This window comes from Protomyctophum parallelum (genome assembly GCF_964188405.1).
Source record: "Protomyctophum parallelum genome assembly, chromosome: 19".
In the NCBI taxonomy this organism is placed as follows: domain Eukaryota; kingdom Metazoa; phylum Chordata; class Actinopteri; order Myctophiformes; family Myctophidae; genus Protomyctophum; species Protomyctophum parallelum.
In genome coordinates this window covers 16,707,515-16,731,268 of record NC_139717.1, presented here as the reverse complement: position 1 = coordinate 16,731,268, position 23,754 = coordinate 16,707,515, and the positions used below count along the sequence as shown (strand labels likewise).

Below are 23,754 nucleotides of genomic sequence, written 5' to 3'. Positions count from 1 at the left end.
AAAAATAGATGTCACTCACTCTGGCTTTATATTATGTAAACCAAGGTCTCGTTTAAAATCCAGCTGTACGACGGTGTCGCTCGTTTCAAAGAGCAGATCTACAACCGACGCGTTGTTAGCTTGTAGATCTGCTCTTTGAGTGGCGACTGGCGACGGGGATGTTAAAGCTTAAACGCGCACGCACGCACACAGACACGCACACAGACAGACGCGCGCACTAGGCTACAGCAGCCACCATGTTTAATCTGACATGAATGTATAACAGCGCGACCCGCGGGGGCGTTTTATATGGAAAACGCATAGCGACAAGAACACTATATTGTCTTTGTTTGTGGACTTTTTTCTTCATCGTTCTTTTGGCAGTAACTTCTTCCGGGTGTCTGGATGATCTCACGAACAGGTCCCGTGCAGGAGTCCGGACCTCTCCAACTCTCCAAGACTAGCTACTTCCAGACTGGAGACCCGGGTTCGATCCGCGATCCCGATCCAAAAAGGAAACACACACGCACAACAAAAGAACTTCCCACCACAGTCCCACTAACTGATTTTCTTTTTTGTTATATTTTAAGATCCACTTGTGACTTAAAAACGGGCTGTTTTGCAATGGGGAGTGTATCTAAAATGTATCCGATCGCGTTGCTTTGAAGTGCTTTTGTTGACAGTGTAGAGTTCAAGTTACAGTACCGAATTTTATTTGAATATATATATTTTTTAAAGATCCCTAGGATTGTTAGTTTTGACGTCGCGGAACGATGAAACGCCGTTTATTGTTATTAATGTTCTGTGTGTTTTTAACGGGGGAAGCCGCGACTACAATGCCCGCAGCAGCAGATGTGTTGAGCCAGGACTATGGTGAGTTGAGATGTGATTTCATTTGTTTGTTACAAACTTCACAAAGTAAGCCATCTTCACTTTAATGTCAATAAAGTTGACTCACAATCGATCCAAAATCAACTTATATTGATCGGTTTTCGGTCTAAATAATTAACCTCAAGTCCCGGCTGAATCCTTACAGTAGCCTATAGCCTACTGCGCCTGCCCTACACTATAAACACTGAGGCATTTAACAAAAAGGTAAAAGGTCTCAATTTAACCCTTTCAAAATGTACAAATTGGAACCAAATGGACCCTCACATTTGGTTCCATGTTGTACAGAGTTAAATGAATAGCTGGAGTATCCAGAACATGCATTGAATGAGTGACTTGTGGTATGTTAATAGCTGGGCACATGGCTGCTGAACAGAGCACTGCTATTGTCTTGACTTATTGTAGAATGTAACTCATGAGTCATGACCTTCTGGTGAGGAAGAGAGTCATTTACGATGACAATGGAAGTGGTGGTAGGCCTATATATTCGCGTGGTTCTCATACCTTTTTCATTTCAAGGACCCAAACCCAGTTTGGTATGCATTATTATTTTAGACCATGCTGGACCCCCATTAACTCTGAGAGTGTAAATGGAACCAAAATCCACCCTCAGAGTTACAGACAGGTCTGTATAAGGGTCCATTTGGTTCCATTTGTACACGCTCAAGACTTACAGACCTGTAAGGGTCCATTTGGTTCGATCCATCTGTACTCTCAGAGTTACAGACAACTATCAATCGTTTAGCTGCATGGGACCCCCTCAATGGTACCCCTGGGGTTCCCCCTGACCCATACAAAGACTCAACCCCAGTACTCCAGTCAAAGACTGGACTATTAGGGGTGTAACAATATATTTGAACAGCGATACAATCCGTATCACGATACATGGTTGACAATACGATACATGGACGATATTGGTTCATTATGGCGATACAATGATTTAAAATCGTTTAAGGGAAAATGTATGAATATCGATATAAATAAACACAGTGATTCTCTGGCAAAATACATTGACATTATATTTGAACACATGGACAAACCCATACCTTGACATGAACACAGAGAATATACACACATTTATCGATAGACCAAGTGGCGATATAGAATGGAAAAGTAATTAAACTTTTCCTCTTAAAATTGCTAAATACAACGCACAAGTATAGGCTACTTAATTGATACAATCAATTATTTGCATTGCAAAACTATTCAAGCAAAACGATACGATATGTTGCTGTTTACATTTCCATATAGCCTACTTCAATTTTATTTTTCGATGCAGTTACTATATTGTTACACCCCTAATAGGTAGCCTACTCCTGCTGGTCAAATGATACTCCACTACCAGTGAAAGTTGCTCTGTCAGATTAGTTCAAAGTTATGGAAGATTTTATTGGACTTTATTCAAAAGTACATGCTTCTAAAAAAAAAGAGTTAAACTATACAAAGATACTTGTGTATTACAAGTTGAAATGACGAAGTGCATTTTCTTTCTAATATCACCGCATTGCTGTATTGTAATTTTGAAAGAATTGTGGAAATAGCTGATAGGGGCTATTTTTACTATGGTGGACAGTGTCACGACATTGACACGTTTTGTGTGGTGGCTGTATGTCTGATGTAGCCTGGTTTGGTTTCTTTGTTGGATGCTGTTCAAAGCGCTACACAAAGTTACACGACAGAAAGGGGAGGGGCACACCGCTAGGAGGACATGCTACAGCATGTTATGTGGACTGGCTTTGTTTGCACCCATGATGTCATGTAGACCGGCACCGGTTCCCAAACAGTGGGTCGTGACTGAGTGAATATCCCGTTTTCTACATTCCTACATTTTGTTTTGAATTATTTCAACAAATCTTCAATTCATCCCCATCAAAGAAAAATCTAAAAATCTAAAAGTTTCAACTTGCAAGAGTTAAAAACGAATCCAAACATTTTTCAAAATCATTTAATAAATTAGTCAGTCTACCCACGAGCTACTGCCGCCCCATAATGTAATCTGTGTGTGCAGACACTCTAGGATCCATGCTGTAGGCTAGTAATAATGTGGTAATGTGTGTTTGCAGACACTCACTAACTCTGGGCTCCCTAAGTAAGTAAGCCTTGGTGAGCCATGAGACCCAATGCCGTAGGGCAGGAGCCCATCTCCTGTTTCTGTCGCGTGAGGCCCCTTGATATACGCAGTAAGTACAAGTACACACCCCCTGGACATGACGCAGGGACTTACCCTCAAAACCAACCCTTGATGCTGAGTATAGCCTATACCAAGCAGCGAGGCATTGGGTCCCATTTGCATAGTCTTTATATGACCAGAGCCAGCTGCCATAGCGTAAGACAGAGTTACGACAACTCCGTTCAATTCATGGGGCCAGTCCAATGGCGGCTCTTCTACACCATAGACTTCGATGTAGACATTGCTGTCTATGGGCTCGCGCGAGTACATGAACCACGTGACCGGGCTGTTTTCTGCCCCCTCAATGTCGCAACTCTGTCTATACCGGCCGGGGATCGAACCCCGACCTCCCAGTCTCAGTGCAGACACTCTTAACCACAAGGCCACTGAGCTGGTCTCTCCATGCTGTAGTAATAATAATGTAGTAGTGTGTGTGTGTGTGTGTGTGTGTGTGTGTGTGTGTGTGTGTGTGTGTGTGTGTGTGTGTGTGTGTGTGTGTGTGTGTGTGTGTGTGTGTGTGTGTGTGTGTGTGTGTGTGTGTGTGTGTGTGCAGACATCTTGGCCTCCATGCTGTCAGACTTCGAGGTGCTGCCTGTCTCCAGTCTGCAGGCTCACTCTGTCAGGCGCAGAGACACCCAGAAGCCCACGCATGTGGAGAGACTGATCACCTTCACCGCCTTGCACAGGTACTGTGCTGTACTCCTCTCTGTGGACAGACTGCACTGCCCTAAAGCACTGCTTTTCGACCCTTTTTTGCATATCAAGGTGACAAGGTCTATCATTTATTCAGCACTTGAGCCACGGACCACCATTTGAAGAGACTCTCAGACCCAAGACTTGCAGTATGTTTTAACAGTGGGCGACAGCCAGACGGATTTTCCGGAAGTGCATTATTTGTCTATGGGACCCGGCGACTACCGGCGATAGCAGGCGAAAAAATCTTTTCGGGAGATAACGGTCGATTGGGCGATGTGTCGGCCGATGCTCGCCCGCTCTTAAAACGTACTGTTAGAGTATTCAGTTATCGTTGGATAAGATCTTGTCCACAATTCCATGCTGTATTGATGCCGTACCATAGGAGAGATAACAGGCGTAGACCAGGTGTAGTCAGGTGTAGACCTCTTGCAAATTAAGTAATGCAGATGTTTAACAATAGTTTTACTCTTGAGAGCGGAAAATGAAACCAAATGTACTCTTACGGGTTTAATTTTACACTCTCAACAGTCAAAGATCTATAAGGGTCCATTTTGTTACCAACTCTGTCATTTAGCCGGGGACCACCTGACCACCATGGCACCAATTTTAAACAAAGAACAGTTCATTACAGAGCAATGGTGCCATGGAATTCATTACATATTTCTGACACAAGAAGTGATGAGTTTAGACACTTAAAGAGGCAAGATTAAATTGTAATGTAGAGCTATCGAATATATTAGTTTATGACTTAATGCCTTTGTGCTGTGATGTATGAAGCCAAAGTACATGAACTATGCAAAAACTGATAAAAGGGGTTAATAGTTTTTCAATTAGTCAGCCAAATGGGTTATTGGCAAGAATATAAGTGATATTATACTACACTAATGTGATATCACTGTTATTGATATCACTGTAATTGTTCCCTTCCCCCCCCAAATTACGAAGGGAATTTGACGTTTTGGGTATACATAGAAGTCATAGATATATCGCTGTCACGGTGTGTCAAAAAAATGTAGTTGCTGCACTTGGTTTTGTAGGGCAGGGACATGAGGTTTTCATGATGTGTGCAGAGAGGGGGGGGGGGAGTTGAATGGGGAATTTCAGAATGGTAGGAAGGCGCCTTTTTTCCAGTTTGTAATTTGCCATTCAAAAATTTGGATGGCTTCACAAGTTGTGTGTGTGTGTGTGTGTGTGTGTGTGTGTGTGTGTGTGTTGTGTGCACTGTGCAGACACTTCAGGCTGTACCTGCGGACCAACACAGATCTGTTCACGGAGGACTTCCGAGCCGTTGTGGTTGGAGACGACGGACAGGAGGAGGTCTACCCTGTCAACAGACACAACTACTTCACTGGACACCTCATCGGTCTGTCTGTCTGTCTCTCCTACACTGTCTGTCTTTCAGCTGTCCTACTGTCTGTCTGTCAGAGTGTCTGTCTCTCCTACACTGTCTGTCTCTCTCAGCTGTCCTGTCTGTCTGTCTGTCTGTCTGTCTCTCCTACACTGTTTCTCAGCTGTCCTACTGTCTGTCCCTCCATTTTAGTCTAGATTATATTTGTTTGACAAAATTGTCATAGTCATCAATCATAGCTTAGTTTTAATGTGGTTTTAATTAGGTTTCGTCAGAGAAAAATGGTAAATTTCTCGTCATAGTTTTAGTCGACAGAATGAACACCGGAGCACTGTCTTTGACTGTCCAGGGGAGGAGAACTCACGTGTCCAGGCCCACATCGATGACAACGACTTCTCTGCCCACATCCTGACTGACGACGCAGAGTACAACATGGAGGTATGTTTATACAAAACTAAAATACATAATGCATGGACACAGGACCACAATGGAAACAAGCTCCCCCAGGGCTTTTTGTGTTATCCTTCTAGCAACCATTGTGATATCGTTCCCCCGTACTATTGTCGAATGGAAATTCTACAGGTGAGGGGACTTAGGCTCATTAGGTCCACTGACAGAGCCTGACCAGAGCCTATTCTGGCGGTTCTGGACAACCGTGTATCCGACCGACTCGACACCGGGCACTGCACTCCCTGTGGTCCTGTGGTGGTGTGGAACGTCGGTGGTGACGGTTCTCGAGTTACGTGGATTACAATACAGACGTACGTGCATTTATTGTAAGATGTTGCGTTGTCTCCCTCGCCCACTGTGCCCAGCCTCTGTGGAGGTTTACAACGGCGCCCCCCGATGGCCGCCTGCTGATCTACCGCTCGGAGGACATCAGGAACCTCAGCAGACTGGCCCAGCCGCGGGTCTGTGGCTACGTCAACTACGACCTCAACCACCTGCTGCCTGGCGGCCTGCCGGTGGCCATGTTGGAAGAACCAGAGGAAGAGGGTGAGTGAAGCCTGCCCTACGGCCAGTGTTAATTTTGACGGCAACTTTTGATTTGGTTTTAGTCAATAGTCTTTTGAATGAGAATCAGTTTTAGTCATGTTTTAGTCATCTGCACAATGGTAGTTTTTAGTCTCCTTTTAGTCGACTAAATCCACAGTTGAATTTGTCGACAAAAATATATATATTTTGGCGGGCTGCCGGGCCTTGATCCCCACTCCCCAGTTCAAATATGATCATTTTGGGGGTTCACAGCCTGAAAAGTAAGTAAGTAGATCAAGGCAGCAAAGGAGAAAGTTTGAGCGCTTTTACCACAAAAAGTACAAGTAAGGGTTTCAGATCATTTGAAGCTTGTTTCGCAAACAGTGCAGCTGTTGGGTTTATCTTATCTCATCTTATTTGCAGACTCTATAGCCGTGCAACCAAAGGGTCTCTTTTTCACAAATAAAATACACATAGTTCCTGAGGTTATATATAGGTGCGTGAGCATAGCAGCCGTGGCGTTTTGGGAAACCCTAATGGTGCTTAACCCATTCTGAACGGGTCTCAGGTCAGAATGGGTTAATCAGACCAGTGTGTGTCCAGTGGAAACCTCGTATGAATCTGATCTCAGGTCAGAATGGGTTAACGTCTCCTGTGTGTTGTTGCAGAGTCTGCGGGGCGGTGGAAGCGCCAGGCGGTCGACCACACCAAGAACACGTGTCCTCTGCTGCTGGTGGCTGACCATCGCTTCTACAAACACATGGGCAGAGAGGAGGAGAGCACCACACTCAACTACCTGGTACGATGTACACTATGACACTGCACTGCACTTACACTTACACTTACACTTACACTTACACTTACACTTACACTTACACTTACACTTACACTTACACTTACACTTACACTTACACTTACACTTCGATGAGAGTACCACACTCAACTACCTGGTACGATGTACACTATGACACTGCACTGCACTTACACTTATACTTACACTTACACTTACACTTACACTTACACTTACACTTACACTTACACTTACACTTACACTTACACTTCGATGAGAGTACCACACTCAACTACCTGGTACGATGTACACTATGACACTGCACTGCACTTACACTTCGATGAGAGTACCACACTCAACTATCTGGTATAGGATAGGATAGTTGATTTTTGTGTTGTTGCTTCTTTTTTTTAACCCATTTTGACCTGAGATCAGAAAAACATCCTGACAGTTTTCTGAAAAAGCTATGTTTCTGTCAGTGGTTCTTCGATTTTTCAAAAATAGCAGACCTACAAGCTCGTATGAGCTTGTAGATCTGCTGTTTTTCACCAACACCAAAAGGGGTTCCCGCCCAAAATGTGTTAATGAACGACCTACTTGATCATACTACAGCGTCACACAAAAGCATCAAAAGTAGCAGATGTTATGACCCTACACTACTCCAAGGGCTCCCAAACCTTACAGCATGTGAACCCCCAAAATAATCACATTTGAACCCCCACCCTGACAAGCACAACTACAAGGCATTGAGAATGATGTTGGATCCCCGATTCCCCACCTCTGGTCGATAACTCTTATAGATGTCTATATACTCTTATACTAAATTGTGTGTGTGTGTGTGTGTGTGTGTGTGTGTGTGTGTGTGTGTGTGTGTGTGTGTGTGTGTGCACATGTGCGCATGCTTGTGTGTGTGCTCGCGCACGTGCGTCCGCGTTTGCAGATCGAGTTGATTGATCGTGTGGATGACATCTACCGAAACACTTCCTGGGATGAAGACTACAAAGGCTACGGAGTTCAGATCCAACAGGTGAGAGGTCACACACCGTGCGTGCGTGCGTGCGAGTGTAACACCCATTTGACCACTTACCACGTCAGCCTATTGGAGAACCAAGGCTGTATACTATTGTACTGTACTGTACTATTGTACTGTACTACTAACTGTTCTTGCTGCTGTGCTCCTGTTGTCAGATCATCATAGAGAAGGGTCCCACCTCCGTACCGCCAGGGGCCGCTCACTTCAACATGAGAGGCAGTCCAGTGGAGGGCAGGGAAGTGTGGGACGTCAAGAGACTGCTGGAGGTAAGACGTGCGATCCAAGACAAAAATAATCACATGCCATCTCCGTATTTTGGCGGGCCTTGATGGCGTCGTGATGCCCGATTTATACATAGCTGTGTGCCGAGAATAGCCGATCTACAAGCTCACAGCGTGTCACAGACACGGAGTGTGACACCCGCGCAGCCAAGCATGAAAGGACATGTCTTAGTTCTACTGGATGGATCTCTTGTTTCCGAGTCTCTCTGTGACATTTTCATCTAGTTTTTAAATGATGATGATGATAATACATAACATTTATATAGTGCTTTTCTAAATACAAAAAGTTGCTTTACAAAATACAGAAACATACCCTAGGTGGGGTTTTCAATGTTCTCCCCGTGTCCCCTGTAAGCCTATATATAGGGTTATGTTAACCTGAGTCCTGACTCCACCAGATGATGGAAGTCGGTTGTGAAACATGGCGTTTTCCATCTGGCGGAGTCAGGTTAAGGGTATGTGCCCTCACAGAAAACATGCAGTGATCCTGGTCTCTATGTTTATGTTTATGTTCATTAAGGCATCCCCATTAGAGACACACTCTAGTCTGTCTGGGGTCCTGATACTAAAGTGCCTCCCCCTGGCCAGCCGGGGCGCCTGATGGAGGGGAAAGGAACTGGTTGGAATAACGCAGACCTGGGCATTGTACGGCCCGCGGGCCAAATACGGCCCGCCGGCTGACTCTGACCGGCCCGTGAAAGATTACTTGATAATCCGATTATCCGAAAATAAAACATACTTTCTAATTACCTTATGGGTGGACTAAAACCGCATCGCTTTTATTTTGAAGCCCATGCATTCTCACAGTTCACACAATCTGCACGTCAACTGTGCACATGAATTGCGTGTGATTGAGAACCTGTCTTTCTTCCTTCACCCCCCTCATATGCGAAAATGTCGGCTTTTTGGATTTATTGTTGACTACGTCGGTGAATGCAAATAGCCATGAAGCATGCAGCTCCACAACACGGTAGGCGCAGGCGCATGCTTTGATTACCAAACTTCCTTGCAGGAGGACAAGTTAAATCCCATTATGCTTCATTGCTTTATTTAACCCGCCTCGCCAATAAAGTTAAGATGTTTTAAGATGCTGCCGTATGGCGTTGTTGCGCCCAGAATGTGGCATGCTTCTGAAGTTCAGAAAGCTTGGGCGATGCGCCGTGAGCTTGTGGATCGTCTGTTTTCAGCACACGAGTCGATCGACACCGTTGTACTACCAAGTAAATCTGGCAGAACGAACGTGCACACATCAACATACAGCGCCTGCCAGGCTGCCAAGTCTCAACAATACCATTACTGGTTGGCTTATTATTGTTTTCAGAACGTCGTTGTTTAATGGTTGCGATAGTAAGCAGCGCACCATGGGTTGTGAAAGTGGCAGTGTCCTCCGAATGGAACTATTAAGAGAGCTCTACCTCTAATGTTCTCATTGTTAAAAGAAAATGCTAGAATTTACAGGACTTGTAACTTAAACAAAAACATAGTTTTCAACTGGGAAAGGAAACGTCTCAAGCCTGCAAGAGTGCAAGTAGAAAGTAAAAAAATCACACCCATGTGAAGTGAGGGGTGCTCTTATTGTACATCATCATGATGTAAAATAGTCACTCTGCCTATAATTTGAGTCAAATGTTTCACATTTAGTTTACCATTGCTTTGCAAAACAATGCCATTTACTGCTATTTATATAGAAATAAAATTGATATTATGCATAATTAAGTTCAGCCTTTTGGCCCGGCCCTCCAAAATATTTTCTGTTTCTCATTTGGCCCCTTGGGAAAAATAATTGCCCACCCCTGGAATAACGTGTCACGTCCTACCGGGGAAACTCCCCCCCTGTCAGGTGATACGAAGTGGCCTGCTCACTCCTCAGGTTGGTAGGGGGAGAATAGCGGCCAGGATCACATTTTCGGCAATTTGCACCGGATGAAAAAATGGGGTTACAAAATCGCGGGAGAAACACAATAAAACTCAACACTGTGTGTTCATGGTCCTCACAGCAGTTCAGTGTGGACATCGCTGAGAAGGCGTCCCAGGTGTGTCTGGCTCACCTGTTCACCTACCAGGACTTTGACGAGGGGACCCTGGGCCTGGCGTACGTGGCCCCCTCCAGACATGGCATCCCTGGGGGCCTATGCTCCGAGAGTAAGTCCTGACGATCAGTGTTCATTTGGACAGCATCGTCGAATGACAACTTGAGTTTAGTCGACAGAATCAACACTGGCCCTGATGTTCCTGCAGGGATTCATGGACTGGGTCTTTTTTTTGTCCTATGCAACAAAATAATGATGTACACTTTGCAATGTAATCCATATGAGATCCTGTCTAATGTCTCCTCTCCTGCTAAAAAGGAGGGTTCCTCTTGGAACCCTACGTAAAGTTTCTGACATTTGGATGACTTTACATAGAGTCCCTCTGCATCTATCCTACGCGAAAGGGTATACAGACGTACATACCCTCGGAAATGGCCATGCTACGGCATTTGGGTGGTGGTGAGATGTTACAAAAGAAGCCTATATCTGCTATAGGAGACAACAGAAACCTCAGCTAATTTTGTTTGACCGTTTTGGCTGCTGTGAACTTCTCTCTTCCTTCCTTCCTTGACTTCCTTATTGACATCCCATTGTACCGCCTCCAGCACTGGGGCTGGTTAGCTGAGACAGAGCAGATCACAGGAACGTAGGGATGCGCAGCTAGTCAGCCCCGGTGCTGGAGGCGGTACAATGGGATGTCAATAAGGAAGTCATCTGTCAGAAGGGATCTGTCAGCTTGCAATTTACATCCCAGAATGTTGAAATCTTGTGGCCATTCTGGCTAAACTTAATTTTTATTGCACCTTTTAAAGAACAGTCACAAAGGGCTTATTTATTAAATAGGGAAAAAAAGACTGCTGTCCATTGAAAGCAGCTTTATAAAGGTGAGTTTTCAGAACGGATTTAAAACGGGGCGCAGGTTTGGCAAGACTTTTCTCCTCGGACAAGGCATTCCAAAGGCACGGCCACCTTTTGTGCTCAAAAGTAACAGATCGACTGGCCCGGGCCGGCCTAGCAGTCCGGGTGCCTGGGCTGGTGATCCAGCCTGGCAGTGTGTTATGTTTCCAGATTAGATTATTCTTTTTTCCCCTTGCTTTTTTTCTTCCCAAAATTCTAATCTGATCCACTCGTTTCTCTTGGGATGTACCTCTCCTTGTGAGCTTGCCAATGGACTATTTTGGCAGAACAGGGCCTGCTCTGACTGGGGTTCATGTGGTCCTTGACCCCAGCTACGGATGTAGATGTGTTAGCCGATACCGATACCAGGGAATAATATTTATAATAATACAAAAAGAAAAAATATCTTATTTTGAAGTCCACCGACAGGGAATAGTGTTTATAGCTAGCTAGCTATCTCGTGTTGTGTTTAAAGCAGACTCCTAACTCAAATGTGCACTTGCAGTTTGGGCAACTCCAAAGCAAACTCCACATGCCCCAACATTTTATTTAACTGCTATAGTGTCAACCCCTTACCCCTGTGTCGGATCTGTGGTTAGACTGGCATATTTGCCGATACCGATATGAACCGATATGACCAAATAAGGGCGGATCCGATACCGATACATCTCTAACCCCAGGACTGTTGTCTGTGTTGTCAGAGTGTCCTCCGTCGTCCACCGAACACAGACCCATCTACCTGAACACCGGACTCACCAGCACCAAGAACTATGGCAAGACCATCCTCACCAAGGTCAGTTCCACTGGTCTAGAGCAGCGGTTTTCAACCAGTGGTGGTGTTGGTAACCAAATGGACCCGTATTAGATCTGTATGGGTCTATTTGGTTTCATTTTACGCTCTCAAGAGTTAAATTACACCTGCATTTGTCTACTTAATTTACAAGATGTCTGCACAATTAGCATGTCAAATAATTATTTTTTTGGTCAACGTTTGCCTGTCATCTCTCCTGTATCAATACAGCATGGAATTGTGGACAAAATCTTATCCAACGACAACAAAGTATTCTTTAGTTTGGGGTCTGCAATAGTACCTGGAAGTACCTGGAAGTGGGAACGCCCACTGAGTGCCAGAAAACTACTTTCTGGCCTTGACAGCCCATTCATCCAAACAGAAAAGTCCCGTCTGATTGCATTAAACAATGTTAAACTCACCAACAACATAGCAGCTGTACGAAAAGCTTGAATTATCCTCTTTCTATCTGCAAAGGTTTTGTTTCATGAAAATCCACCATAGAGACGTTATGTAGCTACTTTCTGTCAAGAAATGCCATGCATTTGATTATTTCAAGTGTCAAGAGTTTGGAAGTGCTTGTTTTCAATAACACAACATTTTGCTGCCTCCTGCATTATGTGACATTTAGAAACAGGTAGTACACAGGACGGTTCAGTGATTTCCAAGGAGCACTTCCAAACTCCAACACTCTATGCTGCTCAATGTTTTGCCACTAGATGGGGGGGATGTGTCCTGATGGGAAAATCATGCATGTGCATACTCTCTATCGAATGGTGGTCCGTGGCTTAAATACAGAATAAATAATGGGCCTTGATATGAAAAAGGTTGAAAACCACTGGTCTAGAGAACTATTGCAAGACCATCCTTAGTGGCTTATGACGACACAGCAAAGGTCTACTGGTCTAGATAGAGAACTAAAACTGTAAAGGGATATTTTGCTTTCAAAGATGAAACGTGGGAATGGATGGGAGTGCATTTTCTGCGACTTTATAGGCCTAATTATAGTGGTCTCTTGATAGATGTTTTTTTGTTTCGTTTTTTGGGCAATTTTGAAACAGACCAGTGATACACATCCTTTCACCTAGCTCTGGTCCATAGCCTTCTACTGCTTCAGTATAAGGCTATGGGACTTTCGGTTTTAAATCTCAAATCGAAATCAGACCAGCCTCTCCTCTTTAGCGTAAATAAAAATAACGTTTTTGCTACTCACCAAAACAAAGGCGGGTTGTGTCATTAGAAAGCCTACTTTCCTTAGTGGACGCACTCTGAGCCCCCCACCACACGTATAAATGGTACTTTTTGGCCAGAAAGGGATTTTTTTTCACCGGAGGAAAAATACTCTCTATACTACTCTATGAGGCAGTTCTCTGGGCAATATCGGTAGACGGCGCATTGGAGTAACTAAAAGTATTATTTTTCCGGTGGAAACAAAATCCCCTTTTGGTTTATACATGTGGTGGGGGGCTCAGAGTGCGTCCACTAAGGAAAGTAGGCTTTCTAATGACACAACCCGCCTTTGTTTTGGTGAGTAGCAAAAACTTTCTTTTTATTTACGCTAAAGAGAGGCTGGTCTGATTTCGATTTGAGATTCAAAACCGAAAGTCCCATAGCCTTATACTGAAGCAGTAGAAGGCTATGGACCAGAGCTACCTTTCACCTAGTTTCACAGATCACTCAATCAGTTGTGATCTTGTATTTGCATGAATCCCTGGAACTGATGAGCCGGTGAGACATTTTGGCCGATATCCGATATAATTAATTACTGTTATGGCCAATAACCGATATAGCTGATGTCGATATGATCTCATTATGTATTAAAAATATATAATAATTTTGTCCTTTCTGAAAGAAATGCTGAAACACTGAATTTGGAAAAAAGCTATTGTTATTGACTCTTTTGAAAGCTTCCCCAGAAAACACTGATAGAATCTGCAGCCTTCATCACAACACAAGGCTTTTTTATTTATTTTTCAACATAATTATTATAAAATAAAATATCTGCTAAAACCGATATATTATTACCGATACCAATATTGCATTTTAAGGCCAATATCGGCCGATACCAATGTGATCATTGTGATGACTGATTAATTGCCCATCCCGGCCTGTAACGCGTGTGTTCCACATGGCCTCCTATAAAGGAGGCAGACCTGGTGACGACGCACGAACTGGGCCATAACTTCGGAGCGGAACACGACCCGGACAACATCCCGTACTGCGCCCCCCGCGAGGACCAGGGGGGCAGGTACGTCATGTACCCCATCGCTGTGAGCGGAGATCACGTCAACAACAAGGTACATACAATATATTGGGGCATAGGTCATTTTTATTTATTTTTATATATATTTCTTTATTCAGGGAGATGTACAAGGTTAGTTTTACATCGTTGTTGGTTGTTTGTTATTGTTATTGGTGGCATTCCCCGTTTTGTTTTTGTTTTTTGCAACCCTTCACTTAGGTTGGGCTGAATGACCAAGAGTGGTCACACTTGCCCAGCCTACCATCCCGTTCACCCTCCCACCCTCCCATGGGTCCTAGGGGAGGCAAAACATAATAATTAAAAATAAACAGAATAAGGAAAAATAAATAGTAGAGTAAGTAAGATGAACAAAAAATAATAAAGAATAAATTATTAAAAAGAAACAAAAAGAAAAAAGAAACATGACATAAACAGAGAATAAAACACAAACAATTACCAAATAGACATTTGGACATAAGTCATTTTTTTAAATAAATCCCCAGGCTATTGTCCAATGGGGGGGGACTGCAGTTCTTGCCTTACTGGGTCGGATCCTTTGTGGAACCACACTGTTCTGCTGGAGGGACGAAACCCCTTATCTCCATACCGTATTCTAACGTTGTGTTTTTTTCCCCTTAAATTAACACTCCTACTTGATCATACAACAGTGTCACACAAAGGCATCAAATGGTGCAGATCCACAAGCTTGACACGTTTTGAGCTTGTAGATCTGATACTTTTCCTACTTTTTTCAAAAGTCACAGTTTTGGACATGTGAGGTTTCCACCCCGACAGAGATGAACCTGGATCTTTGCAGCTTTTACCACCAACTCAGGTCGCCCTGTACGGCACAAGTGCTGAATTTGGTTTGCCACTGAGTCAATGAATAGAGCATGCCTTCTCTTACTTGGAGGGAGAAATTGAATCTTGACATTCAGGCAGTACCACTCTTCAACCAGTAGAGGTCTTACCAGACCACTGGATCTAAAGTTGAAGAGCAGCAGGGAGACCAAATACAACGACCACCCACGCACTGCTCGCACCAATGTACCCCCTCCAACCGTACACCCTTTACCCAGTTTTAATTATACGTTGCTTTGGCAATGTCAACGTATGGGTATATTATTCTATCCACGCGTGCGAGCAGGTGTTCTCTAACTGCAGCAAGAGGTCCATAGTGAAGAGGTTGAGGAGAAAGGCGGCCCAGTGTTTCAGACAGAGGAAACAGTAATGTGTGTGGGTGTGTGTGTGTGTGTGTGTGTGCGTGCGTGCGTGCGAGCAGGTGTTCTCTAACTGCAGCAAGAGGTCCATAGTGAAGAGGTTGAGGAGCAAGGCGAGCCAGTGTTTCAGACAGAGGAACAGTAATGTGTGTGGGAACTCGCGGGTGGAGCAGAGCGAGCAGTGTGACCCCGGCCTGCTCCACCTCAACACCGACCCCTGCTGCACCTCCGACTGCAAGCTCCGAGAACACGCACACTGCAGGTCAGCGCACGCACGCACGTCGCACGCACGCACACACACGTCCTGATATGATGTTAACCGCTAAATCTAACTTCTAAATCACTGTTTCCCAAACACTTGGTCAGGACCCCCACGATTAAATAAAATAAATTGTTTTGTTTTTAATTATGTTTGTTTTTTTTAATTTGGTTTTGTTTTTTAATTATTCAAAACATTAAAAAAGGGCAAAAAGAATTTCCATAAATTAGAAAACGTAATGTTTAAAGTAGTAGTGAAAAGAGATGATCTATGGGAGTTTGTGGAACGCTAAATGCCTAAATTGTAATTGTAGATCTGCTATTTTCACTAGTGTGGATCTCTGGGAGATATCACATTTCCGTTTTGGGTCACAGGCTAAAATGTTTGGGAACCAGTGCTCTAAATGTCTAATCCTAACCACAACCTCGACCTGAATTTATTGCTAATTATATTATTATTTTCCTGTGCAGTGACAGAAACAGCGTGTGCTGTAGTGACTGCCAGTATAAGGCCCAGGGAGAGGTGTGCCAGGAGCTGATTGACGCCACCTGTAAGGGCCGCTCCTACTGCACAGGTGAGTGGACATGTCCTTCTAGGGAAGTGGTTCTCAACCCCCACGGGGGTCGGGGTCCCCATATGATTTATTTGGGGGGGGGGGTCCCCATATGACCATATGATTTATTTGGGGGGGTCCCCATATGACCTTTTTAATCGTACAATACAACGGATATTGCATATTAGGTTCCCAACATGCAATATGCATCGTTCCCATTACTGCATCAAAAGTAATCAACAAACTATAAGAACTGGTCAAACAATTGCCAAATTGTAAAATATTGTAAGAAAGAGGCAAACATTTTGAAAATAATCTATAATAAATCTACAAACTCCTTGTGTCGATTCTTGCGTTACTGGTTGTGTTAGCAGGTAACAGCAGTGTGACGCCTTTAGTAGCCTCGGTACCAGGCTTTCATTTTTGTTGGTGCAAAAATGTAAAGCCTGGAGGAACGCATTGGCCGCTCTGGTCTAAAAGTGGGAGTCAACCCTTCCGGGTGGGCGTCGCTCCAAATGATGTGACGTAGCGCTGCACTAGGGGGGAGAGGAGGGCCCGGGGGTTACGGACAGATCGATGAGATCCAATCAGGGCGTGCGCAAATCTGAGCCGCGACCCGCCCCTCTAGACCAGAAACCTAACACGTTAGCTCAGGCTACGCCTTTAGTAACAGCAGCGTTTATTATTCTGTGTCTTGCAGGCAACGACAGTGAATGTCCTCCCCCAGAGAATGCTCCTGATAAGACGGAGTGTCTGGACAGTGGAGAGTGCCGTGGAGGTGTGTGTGTCCCCTTCTGTGAGGCCATGCTGGACCTGCAGTCCTGTGCCTGTAATGGTAACGTAAACTATTTATATTGTATTTGTTGTTTATTTATTGTTTTTGATAGTCTACAACAGTGTAGAGCAGGAGTCTTCAGTGTTTTCTTTTCCAGGCCAGGGGCCACTTGAGAGAGATGAAGCAGGGCTTGAGAGTGTACAAATGGAACGTGTCCATTTGGTTCCATTTGTATACTCTCAAGAGTTATGGGGGTCCTTGAAATTAAAAAAGTTTGAGAACCATTGTGCTACAGTAAATGGAACAGAGCCTTAAAGGAGAAATCCACACCAAAGCACATGTACCCTGAATCAACCTATAATCCTGTCCCAACATACGTGCTGGCCTTGAATTGTTTCTTAGATGCCCCCTGTTCTCGACTGTGAAGGAAGTAGGCAAGGGGCCCGAGTTCTTTCCAAAATGGCTGGAGGGTGACCTTTGCATGTCTTCACCATTTCTCCTCACTAGAAACCAACTCATCGTGTAAGGTGTGTTGCCGCAGTGCCCGTGGTGTGTGTGCTCCCTACCAGGACACGTCGGAGAACTTCCTATTCCTCCGCAAGGGGAAACCTTGTACCGTGGGCTTCTGTGACGGAGATGTAAGTTATTAAATTGTGCATTTATATAGCACCTTTATCCAATGTATTTATTCACACAGATTGTGCATTACATTCACCCATTCACACACACACACACACACACACACACACACACACACACACACACACACACACACACACACACATTCATTAGGGGTCTTGCTCAAGGACACTTCGACACTAACTCTGGAGGAGCCCGGGATCGAAGTGGCCACCCTACCCCTGAGCCACCGCCACTACAACTATTACGACTATTACTGCACATATTTACATGTATATTACCGTATCACCAGAGGTCCAATACAAACATCAGCAATTGGATCGAATTGGATATGAACTTTCTGGCTGCTGTTATGGCCGATAACCGATATAAACCGATGTGATATGATATGATATTATCTCATTCTATATTTAAAGAATTCTAATACTTTTGTCCATTCTGAAAAAGGCATATAAACACAGAATTTGAAAAAGCAATAGGGGATGCACCGTTATTGAAATGTTGGCTCATATCCCAACATAAACAGCTTCAATGTAGTATTTGTATTTTTAAAATGTTCCAACGTGTTGACCCTTTGAAAGCTTCCCCAGAAAACACTGATGGAATCTGCAGCCTTCATCATCACAACATACTTTTTCAGGCTTTAATAATAATCAACATAATTATTATAAAATAAAATATCAGCCGATACCGATTCCGAAACTTCAAAGCTCAAACTTGAACTATGAGAGATTTATCGAACACACCCACCCGTCCTTGGTTTTGGTGACTGATATTGTACTTCTAATACGTGAGGGGGCTGTGTTATTTCTATTCATTTATTTTATTGTATTTAAAAAACAAATATATATAGGCCTATATATGTATTATTTATTTTCCCAAATTAATTATAGTAGTATACGTTCAAATGACCCCAAACATGCTTGAAAGTGAAGGTGAAATATCCCTTGGTTAAAAAGGGCAAACAAAACAGAAGGGCACTAAAATAAACGAATAAACAGTGAGTGACAATGTGTTGTTGCTTCCATAACTGTGTGTGTGTGTGTGTGTGTGTGTGTGTGTGTGTGTGTGTGTGTGTGTGTGTGTGTGTGTGTGTGTGTGTGTGTGTGTGTGTGTGTGTGTGTGTGTGTGTGTGTGTGTGTGTGTGTGTGTGTGTGTGTGTGTGTGTTCGCGTGCGTGGCACCAGGGTAAGTGCATGAAGCAGGTGCAGGATGTGATCGAGAGGCTGTGGGACTTCATAGACAAGCTGGACATCAACACGTTTGGCAAGTTCCTGGCGGACAACATCGTGGGCTCTGTGGTGGTGTTCTCTCTGCTGTTCTGGGTTCCTCTCAGCATCCTGGTGCACTGCGTGGTATGAATGAACAGCTCATGTAATCTATACAACTAGAGCCCCAACTCATATCGGTTTGACCGATATATATCAGCAATTATTTGGTATCTGTAATCATGCAGCCGATGTATTACAGATCTACAAGCTCACAACGCTAAAGTGCGAGACATGGCCAAAGCATTTCCGGGGGGTCCCCAGCCCAAAACCTTGAGAACCCTGGTCTAGAATGTATAATCACCACAACGTACATTCACTTTGTGTTCTTTCCTGCAGGATAAGAAGTTGGACCAGCAATACGAGCAGAACACCAAATCTCTGTTCTTCCCCAGTGTAAGTACCGCATACTGAATGTTGACCCTCTAAAAGCAATCCTTGGAAGTCATGGGGTCATCAAAGCTTGCCTATTGGATCAGTGGTTCTCAGACCCCAAATTATCTTTGGCCACGGACCCCCGTTTGAAAACGATTTAGTGTCCATAAGAGAAGATGTTTGTATAGTATAGTACAGGTATACTATTACTAACACGAATGGGGTTTGTGTGACTGTGTGTGTGCGTGCGGGTGTATATGTGCATGTGTCCAGAATGCAGAGCTTCTGAGCAGCCTGGAGTCGGCCTCCGTCCGCATCTTCAAACCCCCGCTGCTCTCCTCCTCCTCCGCGGCTCCCGTCAGGGGCCCGTCCTTCCAGCCGTGGGGCCCTCAGCAGCCCTGGGGCCCGCAGCAGACCAGCACGCCCCCCGTCTCCGTCTCCAGCCCGCCAGGCCACGACTACATCCACGCCTCCAACTCCAACCCCCCCGCCGCCGCCGCCGCCCACAGCCCGTTCCGCGACCACAGCCCTACTCCTTCTCTGCCGCCGCTGGACAGCCCCCGCATGGCCACCATCCAGGAGGCCCCCAGCCTCGACTCCCACCTGGACGAGGAGCTCCTGGAGGACGGGGGTGAGGAGGAGGCCTTCGCAGCCCTGGGCTCCCGCTCCTTCCAGGACCTGACGGAGCACGGCCTGGCGGGGCGGAGTGACAACGCTCTGGTGGGGCGGAGCGACAAGGCCCTGCCGTTCCGACTGCAGCGACAGCGACGGGTCAACAGCAAGGAGACCGAGTGCTGAGAGAGAGAGAGAGAGAGAGCACTGGGTTGGAACTTGTGAATAGATCCGGAGCGTATAGGATTCTGTGTGTTTGGTGTGTTTATGATGCGTATGGTTGTGGTGCTTGCGTCGCGGCTTACAGTAAGCGAAGCAAGTCACGGTTCGTTGTCTTGCTCAAGGACACGGTCGGTTGACGGGTAAGGGATTTCAACGTCTTAAAGTTACAAAATGCTTTTTTGAACCACTTGGTGCAGTGCCATCCTACACATTGTGTACAAACAGTTTTTGTACACTCTTCCTATTTAAATTAACACTAAAGGCCCTGACACACTCAAAGCGTACGTACGATTCTGCCTGTTCACGTCATGTATTTAATTTAAAAAAAACAGACACTCAACAAGTGCAATGACCATTTTGGATGGTCTGGGCCATGCGTCGACAATCTTAAAATAGAACCAAACTCTTAAAGACCAGTCAACAGGTTTTGACACGTTCATTTGGTGTGGCTCCAGTGTGGCTACATCCGCTGTAAACAATGGATGTGTTTGATGACGTGAGCGTCAGTGTGTCAGGCCTTTAAGATCGGGTGTATTACGTTTACATATATGGCACGTTTAGTCGACATGCTTACAGTACGTTGCAGATCTTTAAAGTCATACAATGTTTTATTTAAGCTCTTGGTGGAACCAAATGGACCCTTTACAGGTCCATTCGGTTCCCTTTGTAAGCTCTTCTGGATCACTAAGGACTTTACTGTGTGGACATGCGACTGTCTACTACTGCAAACAGAAGTATCATAGTAAAGGGATTTTCACATAAGCATAACAGTAAATAGTCATTCATTTTCAATGAGGGGCATGCGGACAGGTATGGAGGCACGGGCAATCTGACACGTTCGTACAACCGCTGCCAAAGTTGTTGAAATTATATCTACTGTACATGACAAACAAATATGTCTATGGTTCTCAAAGTGTTGGTCCAAATGAACACTTACGGGTCTGTAACTGTGTACAAATGGAACCAAATTTGTTCCATTTGTACACTCTCGCAGTTATGGGAGTCCTTGAAATTAAAATGTTTGAGAACCACTATTAACACGAGGAGGACAGTGCAATTTGATCTACATTATCTAAATCGTATCTACGTGACACGTAGACATGTGAAAAGAGACCTTTACTGTGTGGAGTCTGTCTCAGCACTGAGGATTGCTGTAAACCAGCTGGACTGGAGGGACAGCTTTTCCACATTTTGCACATCAGAGCAGTACCAATCTAATATTGTTGGTCACTGGTAGCTGACCAGAACAACCACGGTCTAAACTGTTGCTGACCAGTACAACCAGTCTAATTTTGTCGTACCTCGTAGCTGACCAGTACAAGCACAGTCTAATTCAGTTGTACTGAGCTGACCGTTACAACCAGTGTACTGGGAGCTGACCAGTAAGGTTCAGTGCCTGGCTCAAGGACACAAACTGGTTATTGAAACCTTTTCTTTGGATTCAGTGTTTTGTTTTGGGGCTTTTTCCAGACATCGGCCATATTTGTTTTATTATGATTATCAGGGTGGTCCTCAGTATTTTCTGTTAAGGTTTCTTATGACAATCGCTAGAGTGCCCGAATGTAAGAAAAGTTAATTGATTAAAAATGTATAATTCAAAATAGTCTTGTTGATTCATATTGCACAGTGAAAAAGATCTCTGACACTGCACCGTTACCATGTGTGCATAAACATTTTTTTTCTATAAACATGCATCTTCCTATTTATTGATTTGACTATGTTGACAAGTCTCCGTTTTTACTATGTTGTTAGAATCCGTTTTGTTTGCGTTCGTACAATACATGTGCTCAAAGAGTGACCTGTTTTGCTGTGCAGTAAGTCAATGAGGAGAATAATTATCAACAGAAAAGCTATTGAACATATCTCATCAATTTAACGGAGTTACATCAAGGCACAGTATAGATCTACACAACACAAATCTCTACTAGAGTGTCATTTAGCTATAGCCTACACCCTTAATTATAGCTTCATATAAAACTTATCTTCAACTACTTTAGCCCTATTTTCAAAAGGTCATAAATATTCATCAGTTTTCAGAATGTTTACCTACAGTAGAGTATAATGCCATGCCATATATATATATATATATATATATATATATATATATTCACAGTGAGATCTGTGTTCCCAGCAAGGATCGCCCCACCAGTTCAAACACCACTCAGACAGTGTTGCCAAGTCTTCTTGTTATAAGCCACTTTGGGCTCACTTGTAAAAATGTGTAGTTGTTGACCTGGCATCCACATTTTGCCTGGTGAAAATGTTTGGTATTTTATTAAATTCCTTTCACACATTTATAAAGCTAGCTAAATTAGCAGATCTAGATTGTGAGCCTGCAGATCAGTTATTTTTCCTATGAATAGCCTACACAAGTGCCTTGGGATTTTGACTTTGGTCAAGCTGTTATTTAAATGCACTGCATTTATTGTTTTGTTACGTTTGTCATTGTTAAAATGTATTGCTATTAACTCCACATTATTATTATTATTACATATTGCTGTACATTGTGGTGTACCACCTCACCACCTGTCTATTCTCACTCCATTCTGTATAAGGTATTTCTATAGCTTATGTCTGTGTCTTTGTTACAGACACAATACTGTCAGATTTAGTTGTTCTAGTAATAGTGCTGCATTTTTAATGGAGGCCAACATGTTCTGTTGCCATTCAGTTGTAGACCCAATAAGACATTTGATAAGCATTTATGTTTATAGTATATTATGACGGTTCTGTATTGTTTATCACTGGTTGTGAAGCACAATGTTTACTGTTCTGTGTTACTGAAGCCTTCAGGTGTCATTTATTAAATATCTCACACAATGTTAATGTTTAATGTTTGTTCTGTTCAGATTATTTTACACTATGTCTATGTTTTTACCTTCATCAGCGTTATATACCTTTTCCTGGTTTTAATCACTGCATATTTTATCCTACTTACTTATTTTACAAGATGCAATTTATTGCAAGCTTGTATTTGATCCAATATTATTTGTGATATTTCGTTTTGTCCATATTGCCCAGCCCTCATTTTTTGTTTAGTTCCATGGATGTCTATCTCCAGTAGGCCTAATGTATTATTGTGTCTGACTCTGACTCAGACATGGATGTTTTAAAATGTAAATTATTTGAAACTCTGCCTTGTGTTTTCTTCACTGCAGTTCTGTTAATATCTACAGAAGTGCTTGTGTTAATAATTCCATAACAGTATGTAACAAATGAAGGTAAATGTATACTGTCTGGTTTCAGCCCCTCCTACCAAAATGACAGGAATCATTCACCAGCAGGCTATTCTTCAGCAGAGCTGATTAGTAGGTGAGTCCACTCAGGCTGGGCAATCAGGGAAGGGAACCAGAGACACAAATCCATTTCTGAGGTGTAATATTAAAGCGCAAATAACATGCATTTTAAAACTGCTTTTAATATCTAATAATCATATTGTCTATGTCCCTCAAAGTTATTTCTAATGGTTTGAGCCTCAATCACCACTCTGATATAACCAGGCCTTGTCAATTTTTTCTGGACTTTGAAAGCAGTTTTAGCTGCAGTACCACACTGTCCTGAGGTGGAGAGGGTGCTGATATGCAGATTATTTAATATTTGAGTCATTATAATACTCATGCTAGATAACACCAGGCTTGTTTCCATTCCATGCCAGCTTGGGAAATCAACAATGGTGGACATTGTAAACAAAGTGGAAATGCAAATTTGCAACT

At 43.7% G+C, this 23,754-nt stretch overlaps 1 protein-coding gene across 1 annotated transcript; it reads left to right on the top strand.

The window, feature by feature from the left end:
- The first annotated feature begins 234 nt into the window (after positions 1-234).
- adam17b (ADAM metallopeptidase domain 17b) lies at positions 235-22,855 on the top strand. The gene is made up of 18 exons (XM_083790813.1): positions 235-852; positions 3,591-3,723; positions 4,963-5,096; positions 5,431-5,519; positions 5,897-6,077; positions 6,725-6,855; positions 7,787-7,873; positions 8,035-8,145; positions 10,158-10,302; positions 11,789-11,880; positions 14,022-14,174; positions 15,402-15,601; positions 16,069-16,172; positions 16,852-16,986; positions 17,434-17,564; positions 18,752-18,919; positions 19,172-19,228; positions 19,481-22,855. Exons 1-18 carry the CDS (start codon positions 753-755, stop codon positions 20,003-20,005), a joined length of 2,676 nt encoding a protein of 891 aa, XP_083646939.1. The 5' UTR covers positions 235-752; the 3' UTR covers positions 20,006-22,855.
- Positions 22,856-23,754: the final 899 nt, after the last annotated feature.

Excerpts from the sequence above, each read along its gene's own strand:
- adam17b (XM_083790813.1), top strand. The coding sequence starts at position 753 with ATGAAACGCCGTTTATTGTTATTAATGTTCTGTGTGTTTTTAACGGGG. Across the intron at positions 16,987-17,433 it reads GCAGTCCTGTGCCTGTAATG|AAACCAACTCATCGTGTAAG; the intron begins GTAACGTAAACT and ends TCTCCTCACTAG. Across the intron at positions 18,920-19,171 it reads GCATCCTGGTGCACTGCGTG|GATAAGAAGTTGGACCAGCA; the intron begins GTATGAATGAAC and ends TCTTTCCTGCAG.